General features: G+C 38.1%; 1 protein-coding gene across 1 annotated transcript in view; it reads right to left on the bottom strand.

Moving 5' to 3' along the window:
- The window catches only part of LOC127417998 (5-hydroxytryptamine receptor 4-like), a 151,873-nt gene that overhangs the window by 77,286 nt on the left and 60,925 nt on the right, over window positions 1-13,662 (bottom strand). The window contains exon 4 of the mRNA XM_051658303.1: window positions 7,588-7,788. Coding sequence (XP_051514263.1) covers window positions 7,588-7,788 — 201 coding nt within the window. The remainder of the gene's footprint in view (window positions 1-7,587; window positions 7,789-13,662) is intronic.

The following is a 13,662-nucleotide window of genomic DNA, read 5'->3' as shown; positions in this document are numbered from 1 at the left end:
ATTATTAAATGATAAGTTCAAGTTGAATTAAAGAATATATTATTTCTTTGAGAATTTGAAAGTATTTGTGTAGCAATATTTGAAACTATCTGTATCTTATCATTTATAAAATATACTTAACTGGTCCTGTTTTCTTTTCTGGGCTTTGCTTGTTTGCCCAAATATCTGCTTGCTTCATGAGGGACAGGTGATAATGTTCTGGAATGTGGGGGGTATAAGTGCTATTAGCATGATAAGTAGAGGGCACAATAAGCTAGCCAGACAGTATTGTGTAAATTCTGTGGAATGTGTGAATTCTGTGGAATGGGTCAATTCTTTAAAATGTGTAAGTACGATTGGGATTTATTTGCATTGAGATTATTTAGCCTGGAAAATAATCAGTGATTTTTTTTTTTACATTTCAGAATGCCACCAGCCAGAAAAGACCGTCTTATCTACAATGTGTATGATGTCATTGATGCCGTCCAAAATGGGAACAGTGACTTTGAGAAGGACTCTGATACAAGTGATGAAGAGGAATGTGGAGATGCCTGTGAACTGGAAAAGGAAAATAAAAAACCCAATGATCGCCCATCGGATGATTATGTGGACATCATGCCAACAAAACCAAGCCATTCAAGAACACAGACCATGCCCCGTGACAGGTATCGTTGGCTGAAAAAGGATTTTATCAGTACCAACACTGATTTTTCAGGTCAGTGGTATGAACAGAGCTAAACATAGTAAATGCCAAAGTTTTCATTCAGTTCATCAGGTTTTGTAAATACAATCTGAACATATATCTTTTATAATAAACAATTTTTAATAAAAATATGACTTGTCTGATTATCATTATTGTGTGATTATTAGTGTATAGATATATAGGCTACTGTTATGGGGCTACATAAGCAGTACACCCTGCAAATGAACCATTAGATGTTCTCTACATTTGTTCAGACAGTGAGTAAAATCACTGAAATTCTGCTACCCAACAGGCCCAATGTTGCAATATTACAACTTTTTCCTAAAAACTTACTAAAATGTAAAAAATGTAAAAACCCATTTATTTCTGTATTAGAGGCCTCCTACAACAACATATAAAAGGTTAATTTTTTTTTTTTTTAAGTTTCTATATTTGGGTCTCACAGGGTTAAGTCGCTATGAATGAAGCGCCTTGCACTGTTGTTTTTAATAAGGGTGCGTTCTATTCAGAAGTAATCATCCATTTCACTGTGAGATTATTGTGGCGCCCTAGGCAAGATCCATTTTAGCGCCCCCGTCAAGGGGGTAGGGGGTGTCACGTGACGCGGTGTTTGAGGGAAGGACCCAAATGCAGATTAGCTACAATGAGCTTTCATTTAAATAAAAAGAAAACAAACAAAACCAAAAACTCCCACAATGGGGAAAAAGGAAAAACAAAGGCAAACTAAAAACTTGAACTGACAGGGAATGTAGACAGAAGACACAAGCACTCGACATCAGGAGAGAATAAAACAATCCAGTACAGGACAGCATACTAGAGGAGCTAATATAGGGTGAGAAATCAAATGGGTTAACAAGGAAGGCAGGTGAAACAAATGAACTAATAATAAGCAGACAAGGAGGTGGGGTATGAAGCAAGACTGAGAGACACATGGCAATACGGAACCAAAAAAAAGCCACGGGCTCTCACAGACAAAACAAACAAATGGCATGAGCAGATATCTCCAAAAACTACAAGGCAACAGGAGCTCATGCCAAACGACAGACAAGAGAACGCATGGCAACACTAACAAAGTGATGCCATGCACTCTCATACTAGACAAAACCTGAGCGAACATCGCAAAGCAAATACCACATGATGCACGCAACAGGTGACAAAACGAGATGGGTCATCTATGCAAGAGTCATCTGTGCGAGGTTCGGCTACAAATAAACAGGCACTGAAGACAGAAGCGGCCGAACCCCAGCACAACATGAAGACGGATCGCGACCTAGACATGCAGCGCAAGCGAGCGCAACGCGAAGCGCACTCGAGGTCGCAAGAGACAGACACAAACGATTGACACAAGTGCATGCTGCAAGGATGACATAAGAGCAGTGCACTCATGCCAATAAACAAGACAAGAGAAGGCATGACAATGCCAATAAGGCAAGCCATGCATTCTCACACAAGACACAGCCTATACAAGACACTAAGTATGAGTGTCAGAGTTCAGCCACAAAGACAATGGAACATGTGCATGGCGGTGCCTAGTTCACCAATGCCTAGAAACAGCCCTGCTGTGAGAGCACTGTAATACAAAGAAAGAGGAAGTCAGTTATAAGAAAGAGGTAGACATTTAAAAGAAGCGAAATATTATCATTCTCTCCCTCCCGGTGTGCCCCTGAGACCCCTTTTTATGAGCGAGCCATTGGAAGGCAGTCTCTGTAACTGCAGGGGCCGAATGATGACATAAACTAGAGGAGCAGCTGAACACTCAGAGCTAATCTTGAATATCAGCCCTCTGATCTAATGCATCACTCTAGGGCAGTGGCTCCCAAATGTTTTACAGTGGCGTACCCCTCCAAACATTCAACATCCTTTCACGTACCCCCTCTCTAACGCATAGATAACATTCACACAATGTATTTTGAAAATGTCTATTTAACACAATTATCTTTGTAAAACAACTCCCTTATATTAAACATGTTTAATTTTTTACGTTTTGTACGTTATATTAAAGCTACACTACGTAACTTTTTTTTTTTTTTGTTAAAAAATAAAATGTAATTAATGAGTGCAACAAAAATCCATCTTCCAAACCATGTCTTTACCCAAATACACTTTGATAAACCTATAATAATGATTTATATTTTAGAGCTGTCGGGACGGATTTCGCGGGAAATTGCATACATATGTCATTCGCCCGTGTGTGTTGACATCATATCCGTACACAGAGAAAATAAGCTCTGGCTACTGTAGCACATGTATGGTGTGGGAGCAGTGTGAAGCTGAAAATTTGTTGTCACAACGAGCAAGAAAAATTGACCATGGATCATTCAAAACGGCAAACCTCTGGGGAATCACCGGTTGTAAAAACAAAGGAACCCCGAACAGAGCAGAGTCTACAGGCAAAAAGGGAAAGCGACAGAGTCCGTAATAAAACCTGAATCAACATCGGCTTGGCTTTTCAGAGATGGCGATAACTGAAAGGATTTAAAAGCGACCCAGAGATGGCTTTTGCCTTACTCAACAGGTAAGATATTTTATTGAAATGGTTTATGTATAGTTGTGTAATCACACACATATGTCTGTGTGTGTGTGTGTAGTGAAATACAATAATTATACTGTAATCGGTGCAGAACATTTCACTTGCTAACACATGTATGTATTTTTCTTTATAGCGGCAATAATTTATATAAATAAATCCTTTAGTCCTAGACTTGCCAAGGACATGTGAGTCTTGAAATGATGTTGACCACTGGTTGGTAACAATGACAATCTATAAATTAGTTACTACCGTGGTCTATTTGGCCAGAATATCCAGCAGTTATAAAAACTTTACAGCGTTTGACCTTATCAGACTAGCAATCGTTATGTCTAATGTTAACGAACGTTGCTTAACTTTTGTAACGTCATTTATTTCAAAACATCAGTGTTTCCAATAAGTCAAAACAACAGCATAAGATATGGCACTTACCTGCTCAGATTTCAGATATCCGTCTTATCACTTCTTTTGTTATTTATTTGTCCATTCCCTCTGATAAGATGTCCTGTATCAATGTGTACACCGGTGCATCGAACCACATTCATCCACGCAGAGGAGCAGAGTCGAAGCACAAAAAAACAACGTTCTTCCGCAAGATGCATGCAGTTTTATTTTTTAACCACTAGAGGGCCAAAAGTTACACAGTGTAGCTTCAATCATATACTTACTGAATAAATGGCTTACCGATTGAGATGGGTATGCTAGATATGATATAAATGCATAACTTGAAAACTCCCCCCTCATTGCGGGTAAGTATCTGTGCAATTGCGTGGTCAGCTCAAGGTTCTTTTTTTATGTCACATTTGACACTGTTAGCAAGGTTGAGCTCATTTGCTGAAAAAACATCATGCAACAATGTAAAAACAGGTCTCTAGCATGTGAGCAAATGTGAGTGAAAATTACTGCATGTGAATGTGGGAAATTATTTGGCGGCACCAGATGTCTGACACCTGTCATCAAATCTTATGAACTTATACCATCAGAATCAAAACTCCCTATGCATCTAACCTTAAATACAAATTATGTTTTAAACTGCGAAAAAAAAGAAAAGAAAATACAACCGTGGACGACTGACATTTGCGAGTCTGGTAAAACAGTGAAGTATTAATTTTACTTGCTATTACTAAGCTAAGTCACCTATCAGTGTGCTGTCTGGCGAAAAAAGATACTTGTGTGACGCATGATGCATGAGTAGATGCATTTTGTTTTACCGCAAAAGATAGGGTTATTTCATTGCATATTTATCTTACCTTTAGGACAACCCATTTTGGTGTTTCTACAATAGAGGGCACGCAAAAATCTTTTTGTCAATGAGAAATACAGTTGATGAGGTTTACATACACTTAGGTTGAAGTCATTAAAACAAATTTTTTAACCACTCCACAGATTTAATATTAGCAAACTATAGTTTTGGCAAGATGTTTAGGACATCTACTTTGTGTATGACACAAGTAATTTTTCCAACAGTTGTTTACAGACAGATTGTTTCACTTTGAATCAACTATATCACAATTCCAGTGGGTCAGAAGTTTACATACACTAAGTTAACTGTGCCATTAAGCAGCTTGGAAAATTCCAGAAAATGATGTCAAGCCTTCAGACAATTAGCCAATTCTGATAGGAGGTGTACTGAATTGGAGGTGTACCTGTGGATGTATTTTAAGGCCTACCTTCAAACTCAGTGCCTCTTTGCTTGACATCATGGAAATAAAAAAAGAAATCAGGCAAGACCTCAGAAATAAATTGTGGACCTCCGCAGGTCTGGTTCATCCTTGGGAGCAATTTCCAAACCTCTGAAGGTACCACATTCATCTGTACAAACAATAGTACACAAGTATAAACAACATGGGACCACGCAGCCATCATACTGCTAAGGAAGGAGACGCACTCTGTCTCCTAGAGATGAACATAGTTTGGTGTGAAAAGTGCAGATCAATCCCAAAACAACAGCAAAGGACCTTGTGAAGATGCTGGAGGAAACAGGTAGACAAGTATCTATATCAACAGTAAAATGAGTCCTATACCTAAATAACATGAAAGGCTGCTCAGCAAGGAAGAAGCCACTGCTCCAAAACCGCCATAAAAAAAGCCAGACTACAGTTTGCAAGTGCAAATTTTGGCCCATTTCTCCAGACAGAACTGGTGTAACTGAGTCAGGTTTGTAGGCCTCCTTGCTCGCACATGCTTTTTCAGTTCAGCCCACAAATGTTCTATCGGATTGAGGTCAGGGTTTTGTGATGGCCACTCCAATACCTTGACTTTTTTGTCCTTAAGCCATTTTGCCACAACTTTGGAGGTATGCTTGGGGTCACTGTCCATTTGGAAGACCCATTTGCAACCAAGCTTTAACTTCCTGGCTGATGTCTAAAGATGTTGCTTCAATATATCCACATAGTTTTCCTTCTTCATGATGCCATCTATTTTGTGAAGTGCACCAGTCCCTCCTGCAGCAAAGCACCCCCACAACGTGATGCTGCCACCCCCATGCTTCATGGTCAGGATGGTGTTCTTCGGCTTGCAAGCCTCACCCTTTTCCCTCCATACAGAATGATGGTCATTATGGCCAAACAGTTCAATTTTTGTTTCATTAGACCAGAGAACATTTCTCCAAAAAGTAAGATATTTGTCCCCATGTGCACTTGCAAATTTTCTGGAATTTTCCAAGCTGCTTAAAGGCACAGTAAACTTCGTGTATGTAAAATTCTGACTCACTGGAATTGTGATATAGTTGATTAAAAATGAAACAATCTGTCTGTAAACAATTTTTGGAAAAATTACTCATGTCATACACAAAGTAGATGTCCTAAATGACTTGCCAAAACTATAGTTTGCTAATATTAAATCTGTGGAGTGGTTAAAAAATTTGTTTTAATGACTTCAACCTAAGTGTATGTAAACTTCTGCCTTCAACTGTAGCTGAATGCCAATTCACAAAGTTTACACAAATTATCCATCAAAGTCCTATGCATACAAAAGATAAGCTCAGATGGAGAAAAATATAACGATGCACTGGATGTCCTTATTAAAAACAGCTCATCTTTGTGTTCTAGTATTTATTTGTCTTTCAATGCTCTTGTGGTTATTACAGTAATTCTTTTTTTTTTTCCTCCCCAATTTGAAATGCCCAATTCCCAGTGCGCTCTAAGTCCTCGTGGTGGTGTAGTGACTCGCCTCAATCCGGGTGGCGGAGGACAAATCTCAGTTGCCTCTGCGTCTGAGACCATCAATCCGTGCATCTTATCACGTGACTTGTTGAGTGCGTTACCACGGAGACGTAATGCAACCTTCATCATTTATGGACTGTAAGTCCTAAGAACTAGTGAATGTATGTACAATGCATCTAAAGAACTTTTTGTCTTTGGGGGTGTGTGGTTTATAATGCTGGGTGATATAGCAAAAAACATTTTCAACCATTTATCAGAACACAAGAAAGAATTATTTTGAATAATTTTCTTTGATAAGCACCAATATAAGGACACATATTATTCAACAGTAATAATTACAAACATTTTTACTAAAACATTTCAATGCATGGAAAATGGCACGTGAACATTTTTGAGTCAGGATGCAAACTAATAGTTGAATCAGAGTGAAATTGAAATGAATCAAACTTTACAACACTGTTTTTGCTACTGAAGCTTTAATCAGGGACGCTTTTAAAACATCTCTTTCTTAAACCTCTCATACTTTACTTGCGATTGTGAAATCAGTTTAATGACACTAGTCCAATGAGACTCTTTCAGAAACTTAATGGCCAAATAAAATGCACATTAAAATCATTGAGATATTCACAATGTTAATTAATTTTATACCACCAACAAAATCATTATTTACATATCATGAATGTTAGATATATTGTCCAGCCCTAGTGGTGTAGTGGTTATACCACATCACTGATATTCAGAGGGTTGCTGGTTCAGTCCTCACAACTTAACCTCAAGGGTGACTGTCCCTGCAATTCATGTTGGATCAAAGCATCAGCTAAATGACTACATGCTTTCTGTGTGTTCTAGCACCCAGATGTTTCTCAATCTTACTTAAACATTTGATGTCCTTATGGCTTTAACTGCTGTTTGACCATAAGACTTTATTTGGTTTGTAATCTCCAATTTATTTGGCAAAGGATTTTGTGTGGTCACATTCATATCACCATGGAAACAGCATCACCACACAAAGTGCAAAACTAAACTCTCAACTGCCTGTCCTCAGTGGCGAAACAGTTTATGGCTGCCATGACAACAGCAACTGCAGTCATGTGTCAAGACTATACTGTATGTTCACTGAATTTCAATTAATATAACTTGATTTACACACAACCAAGATGCCTCATAGGCAGTGGTACAAGCATTCTGAAATTAAAGGGCATGAATTTTTGTACCTGTCTAGGGATATGCAGCACAGGTGTAGGATGGAGGCGGTGGTAAGCAGCACGTCCAGAGAGGTGCGGACCAGGCAGAAGGTCTCACCAAAGATCCAGTTCTGATGGATTAGTTCTATGGCACCAAACGGCATCACCAGCACTGATACCAGCAGATCAGCAAATGCCAGTGAGGCGATGAAGTAGTTGGTTTTGATTTTCCTGCAGGAGAAACAGAGAGAATATGTTCGTTTCTACTCATTTATGAGTTCAATTGAGAGAAAAAAAGTGAATGTTTACTCTATTATTTTGAGATTTTAGGGGGAACTGATAAGGAAAAGAGCAGTGTAAAAGAACAATTTACAAAATAGGTAGTTTTACAAAATTTTAAAGCTGAAGTGTGTATCCATAATCCCAGCGTAATATGCAGAGGCAACTACAAGTAAGCCATTTCTAGGACGATTTCCCCGAAAAGTGTTAACATTGTGGTGCTATCAAAATACTCTTCTGTTTGTTTGAGCACCCGACCAGCCAGACACAGAAATATGGGCTCAACTAATGGCATAATTCTGGGACAACTGTTTGCCTGACCAATGATAGGTGGATTTATAAACAATCCTTATTTTTACAACTTCATTTGGTGACTCTAGTGGTGCAGAAATTACAAATACATTTATGCATTTGGCTGATGCTTTTACCCAAAGAGACCTAAAGTGCATTTAACATTTGTTTACCAGCTTCTGTATTTCTGGGAATCAATCCCATGACCTTGGCACTGCTAGCACCATGCTCTACTAGTTGAGCAACAGGAACACCTTATACACACTTTAAATTAAATGAATAAATGTAAACACACAGACGACAGCTAGGCAAGATGTGTTCCCACATGAGTGGAAATTCATATTCCCCATTAAATCAATAATTTGGGGGGAAAAACTGTAACAGGATGTCCTCTGAAAATCAGGTTGATATGTGTGTGTATATACGTGTGCAGTGACAGCTACATGCATGCATCTGTTCAAGCTATGTGTGTGGTACGTTGCTGAAAGGTTGTCATAATGTTCGCTCCCCTTGAGAATGTCCAGAGCTCTGGGCACCTATTAATGAGTAATAAAACTCTTGCTTGAGCATCCAAACACACAGCTCTATTTATAGCTCATTGAGAACCATTAATGGGCTCAAATCATTGTGACACTTAACCATAACATGGCATAAAAGCCACATACCAGCTGCCTGCAAACAATATACATCTTTGAAAGAATGCAGAGTGGGGCACTGATTGGCTTACATGCAAATTTGACACCAATTCAGAAGAACAAAAATCAACAGGCATCTGATAATTATGCCATCAGATAGAGTGTCAGTATTTACAAATTCCTTTTGGATGCATCATTAAAGCAAAATGCACCAGATGTTCCATTTGACCCCGCCGGAGGTGCATTTGGACATCGATCATAACAACATTCACCAGAGTTGCATTCAGACATTGATCATTACATAACATTCGCCATGCGACACTTGGGAGATCTTCTGAGTAATCCTTGATGAATGTAGATTATTTTATTCATGACCTCTATTATGAGAAATAATACACAGGTGGTGGAGTGGAAACATGCTGCAGTGTGTGAGTGTGTCTAGGTGGTATGCAACACAATAAGCAGTGCATAAATCAAAGGGTAGTACATTAAAAGGAGGCAGGAATGTATTTAAGTGATGTGTGGCATGAGGTTTGAGAAGACAAGGAGTATGCCAGAGTTCCCAGTCTAGAGAGATAAAGACACAAAGGAACCTACAGCATTTCCAGAGCTCAGATGGAACTCTCCAAGGTTGTCAATTATTTTTACCATTCATATGGCGAACTCTCGGCCAGCAAAGCCTTCTATGTTGGCGTAACATGTCTCAAAATAAATATTTTTTTCCTGTGATTTAAGTAGGGCTGCCCCCTGATAGTCGACCAAAGGTTAGTCAATGAGAAGAGTCTTGGTTGACCAAGTTTTGATTGGTCGGTTGGTCGCAGAAAAAACTCCACATAAAAACGATGTGCAGCAAGTATTAGCGCTGGTTGAATGCGAGGTGGTACTATGGGGTAATTTTCATTAAGCGGGGTTAGGGTTAAGCCTACACAATAAAGCAAGACACCTTGATTTCAAACATAGAACTTTATTTTTTATTTATTTTAACTAAAAATTCAAATGAAACTGGAAAAAAATATGTGCAACTAAAATGTGTGTTCTTCAACTTTTTGAAAGATGGTTTTACAACAGTTGTCAACATCTCTCTGGCAAAGAACTTACTTCATCTGTGCATTCTCTACCGGTCGGGTATTTCGTTATCCAGGAAAATACATCATATTTGTGAATAAATTTGTTTTGTTCCCTCCTTCACGATATATATATATATATATATATATATATATATATATATATATATATATATATATACAGGTGCATCTCAATAAATTAGAATGTCGTGGAAAAGTTCATTTATTTCAGTAATTCAACTCAAATTGTGAAACTTGTGTATTAAATAAATTCAATGCACACAGACTGAAGTAGTTTAAGTCTTTGGTTCTTTTAATTGTGATGATTTTGGCTCACATTTAACAAAAACCCACCAATTCACTATCTCAAAAAATTAGAATATGGTGACATGCCAATCAGCTAATCAACTCAAAACACCTGCAAAGGTTTCCTGAGCCTTCAAAATGGTCTCTCAGTTTGGTTCTCTAGGCTACACAATCATGGGGAAGACTGCTGATCTGACAGTTGTCCAGAAGACAATCATTGACACCCTTCACAAGGAGGGTAAGCCACAAACATTCATTGCCAAAGAAGCTGGCTGTTCACAGAGTGCTGTATCCAAGCATGTTAACAGAAAGTTGAGTGGAAGGAAAAAGTGTGGAAGAAAAAGATGCACAACCAACCGAGAGAACCACAGCCTTATGATTGTCAAGCAAAATCGATTCAAGAATTTGGGTGAACTTCACAAGGAATGGACTGAGGCTGGGGTCAAGGCATCAAGAGCCACCACACACAGACGTGTCAAGGAATTTGGCTACAGTTGTCGTATTCCTCTTGTTAAGCCACTCCTGAACCACAGACAATGTCAGAGGCGTCTTACCTGGGCTAAGGAGAAGAAGAACTGGACTATTGCCCAGTGGTCCAAAGTCCTCTTTTCAGATGAGAGCAAGTTTTGTATTTCATTTGGAAACCAAGGTCCTAGAGTCTGGAGGAAGGGTGGGGAAGCTCATAGCCCAAGTTGCTTGAAGTCCAGTGTTAAGTTTCCACAGTCTGTGATGATTTGGGGTGCAATGTCATCTGCTGGTGTTGGTCCATTGTGTTTTTTGAAAACCAAATCACTGCACCCGTTTACCAAGAAATTTTGGAGCACTTCATGCTTCCTTCTGCTGACCAGCTTTTTAAAGATGCTGATTTCATTTTCCAGCAGGATTTGGCACCTGCCCACACTGCCAAAAGCACCAAAAGTTGGTTAAATGACCATGGTGTTGGTGTGCTTGACTGGCCAGCAAACTCACCAGACCTGAACCCCATAGAGAATCTATGGGGTATTGTCAAGAGGAAAATGAGAAACAAGAGACCAAAAAATGCAGATGAGCTGAAGGCCACTGTCAAAGAAACCTGGGCTTCCATACCACCTCAGCAGTGCCACAAACTGATCACCTCCATGCCACGCCGAATTGAGGCAGTAATTAAAGCAAAAGGAGCCCCTACCAAGTATTGAGTACATATACAGTAAATGAACATACTTTCCAGAAGGCCAACAATTCACTAAAAATGTTTTTTTTATTGGTCTTATGATGTATTCTAATTTTTTGAGATAGTGAATTGGTGGGTTTTTGTTAAATGTGAGCCAAAATCATCACAATTAAAAGAACCGAAGACTTAAACTACTTCAGTCTGTGTGCATTGAATTTATTTAATACACGAGTTTCACAATTTGAGTTGAATTACTGAAATAAATGAACTTTCCCACGACATTCTAATTTATTGAGATGCACCTGTATATTGCAATATCCAATTACATCAGCAACCCCTGGGCTGAGGGATCAGTGAATATTCTTGCTTTAGTGATGTTGCATTGAAAATTTAATTAATTTATTTAAAAAATGAAAAACTTAAATCAAATACATTTCTAAATTCAAATTGCACTTCAAACGAAACAAAAAAGCAATTACAATAATGAAGTGATAAAAGAAATATATATATATATATATATATATATATATATATACACACCTTTCCATTTACCATCAGGCAAGAATCCGTCTTAACATCATGGCGGAAAATTACTTAAATGAAGACATGAAACAATTATAAATGTAAAAATAATAATTATAATGATGATAATAATCACTGAAATATAAATCATGGTACGAGGTGAACGTGTTTTTGTATTATTTTATGTTTTAATCACAGATGTAGGCTATAGGCTGCAGAGTTGGTCACAATAAACTGCTCTGTGGAAATAAAGTGAACTGAACTCAAAGCACCTCCTGAGCTGAGACGTCTGAGGTCATCTGCAGCATTCTCATAGACGATACTGTTCTTGCAAAAAAAAAAAAAAAATATCGGAAGACAGAAACAAAGAGTGAGAACCTTTTAGATGCGCGTGTTCCACGAGACTGCATGCCTCTGTATCAGCGTGTCATACATGCGCATAGAAGGCTTTTCTGTCATCTGTTCTTAATAATATAATAAAGTGTTAGTTCAAGTGCGTGTCTGTGTGTCTATGGGCAAATTATTTGTAATATTAATTTGATAATAATAGCCTAATAATAATAATAATAATAATTTTTAAAACGAGCCAAATATCGTCTTGACATCGTCAAAGACATCAGCTATTGGCGATCCCTCTGATCATTGTCGATCCCCGAAATCATTGTCTGTCGGCACAACCCTAATGTGCATTTCACTCTATAAATGAACAAAATGTTCAGACAGTCTCTTTGCTGGTTTTTCCAACACATTCAGAATCATTACAGCTTTTGCTGGTGTCACTGTGGCTCGCTTCGTGTGTGAGCTTGTAAAATTTAAGCTTGTAAAAGTCTCATTATTACGGTTTAGTATTTCTCTGTCATGTAGAACAGCGTTAGCAATATTACTTATAACATTCTTTCTCAGCGCTGGAACTCAAACCATTTTCTGATGCCCCTCAAAATATATATATTTAAGTAATTAAATTAATATCATTAACGTGCGACTAGTCGACTAATGGCTTAAATTAACTCCTACTAGTCGACTAGGAAAATCTTTGGTCGGGGGCAGCCCTAGATTTAAGACTGTAATGTGCAATGTCCAAAGGGTGTCCTGTTTATTGTGAATGATGGGGTTATTTTCCTAAAGCAGTTCTCTTCTCTACTTAGGCTCTGTCCGAAACCTGAAAAATATTGCTTTTGCAGGAAGTATACAGAGGTAGGAAGGCATCAAGACACATCCAATTAAATGATTGTGTCAAATACAGTCTACTAGATGCCTTCATCAGATCGATTTTGAAGACAGCATACAGTAGATGTATCCTCTGCTGCCTATGATATCACACAATCCTGTGTGTGTGGTTCAGTAATTGGTGGCAAATAAGGAAAGTAAATGCAAGTGAAAATGTCATGTGATCCACGGCTAGTCAACACATATCCAACAGGTGAACTAACGACAGAACAGATTGACTAGTCAGTGCAACCCCAAGTGAAAAGAATAAAAATTATGTCTGAAGGAGCGGTAAAACGAAGCAAATTAATTCGTAACTGTCATTTTTTAACCTATGATTCCATTTCCACAAAGAAATTAGAAATGTTTACTTGAGTTGATTAAAAGTGAAGTATTCAACTTCACTATAGTTATTTTTCAGCACAGTTACAAAGTACAAAAAAATACATAATATTTCTGAATTTATGGGAAATTTTTTGGGAAGAAGAAATCGGCAAGTTATAAGCATTAAATCTGTTTATAAACTAAAATGCGCTGTGTCTAAAACAAACTTTTTAAATACCTTAAAAAGATACAATGCCAATAGTGTCGGAAATTAATGGGGACTCAGGGCAAAAATGCCACCGAAATTGACAAAAATATCCCAGAAATT

This window comes from Myxocyprinus asiaticus, chromosome 27, assembly GCF_019703515.2.
Source record: "Myxocyprinus asiaticus isolate MX2 ecotype Aquarium Trade chromosome 27, UBuf_Myxa_2, whole genome shotgun sequence".
In the NCBI taxonomy this organism is placed as follows: Eukaryota; Metazoa; Chordata; class Actinopteri; order Cypriniformes; family Catostomidae; genus Myxocyprinus; species Myxocyprinus asiaticus.
The sequence above is the reverse complement of the archived record's forward strand: the minus strand, read 5'-3'. Positions and strand labels throughout refer to the sequence as shown.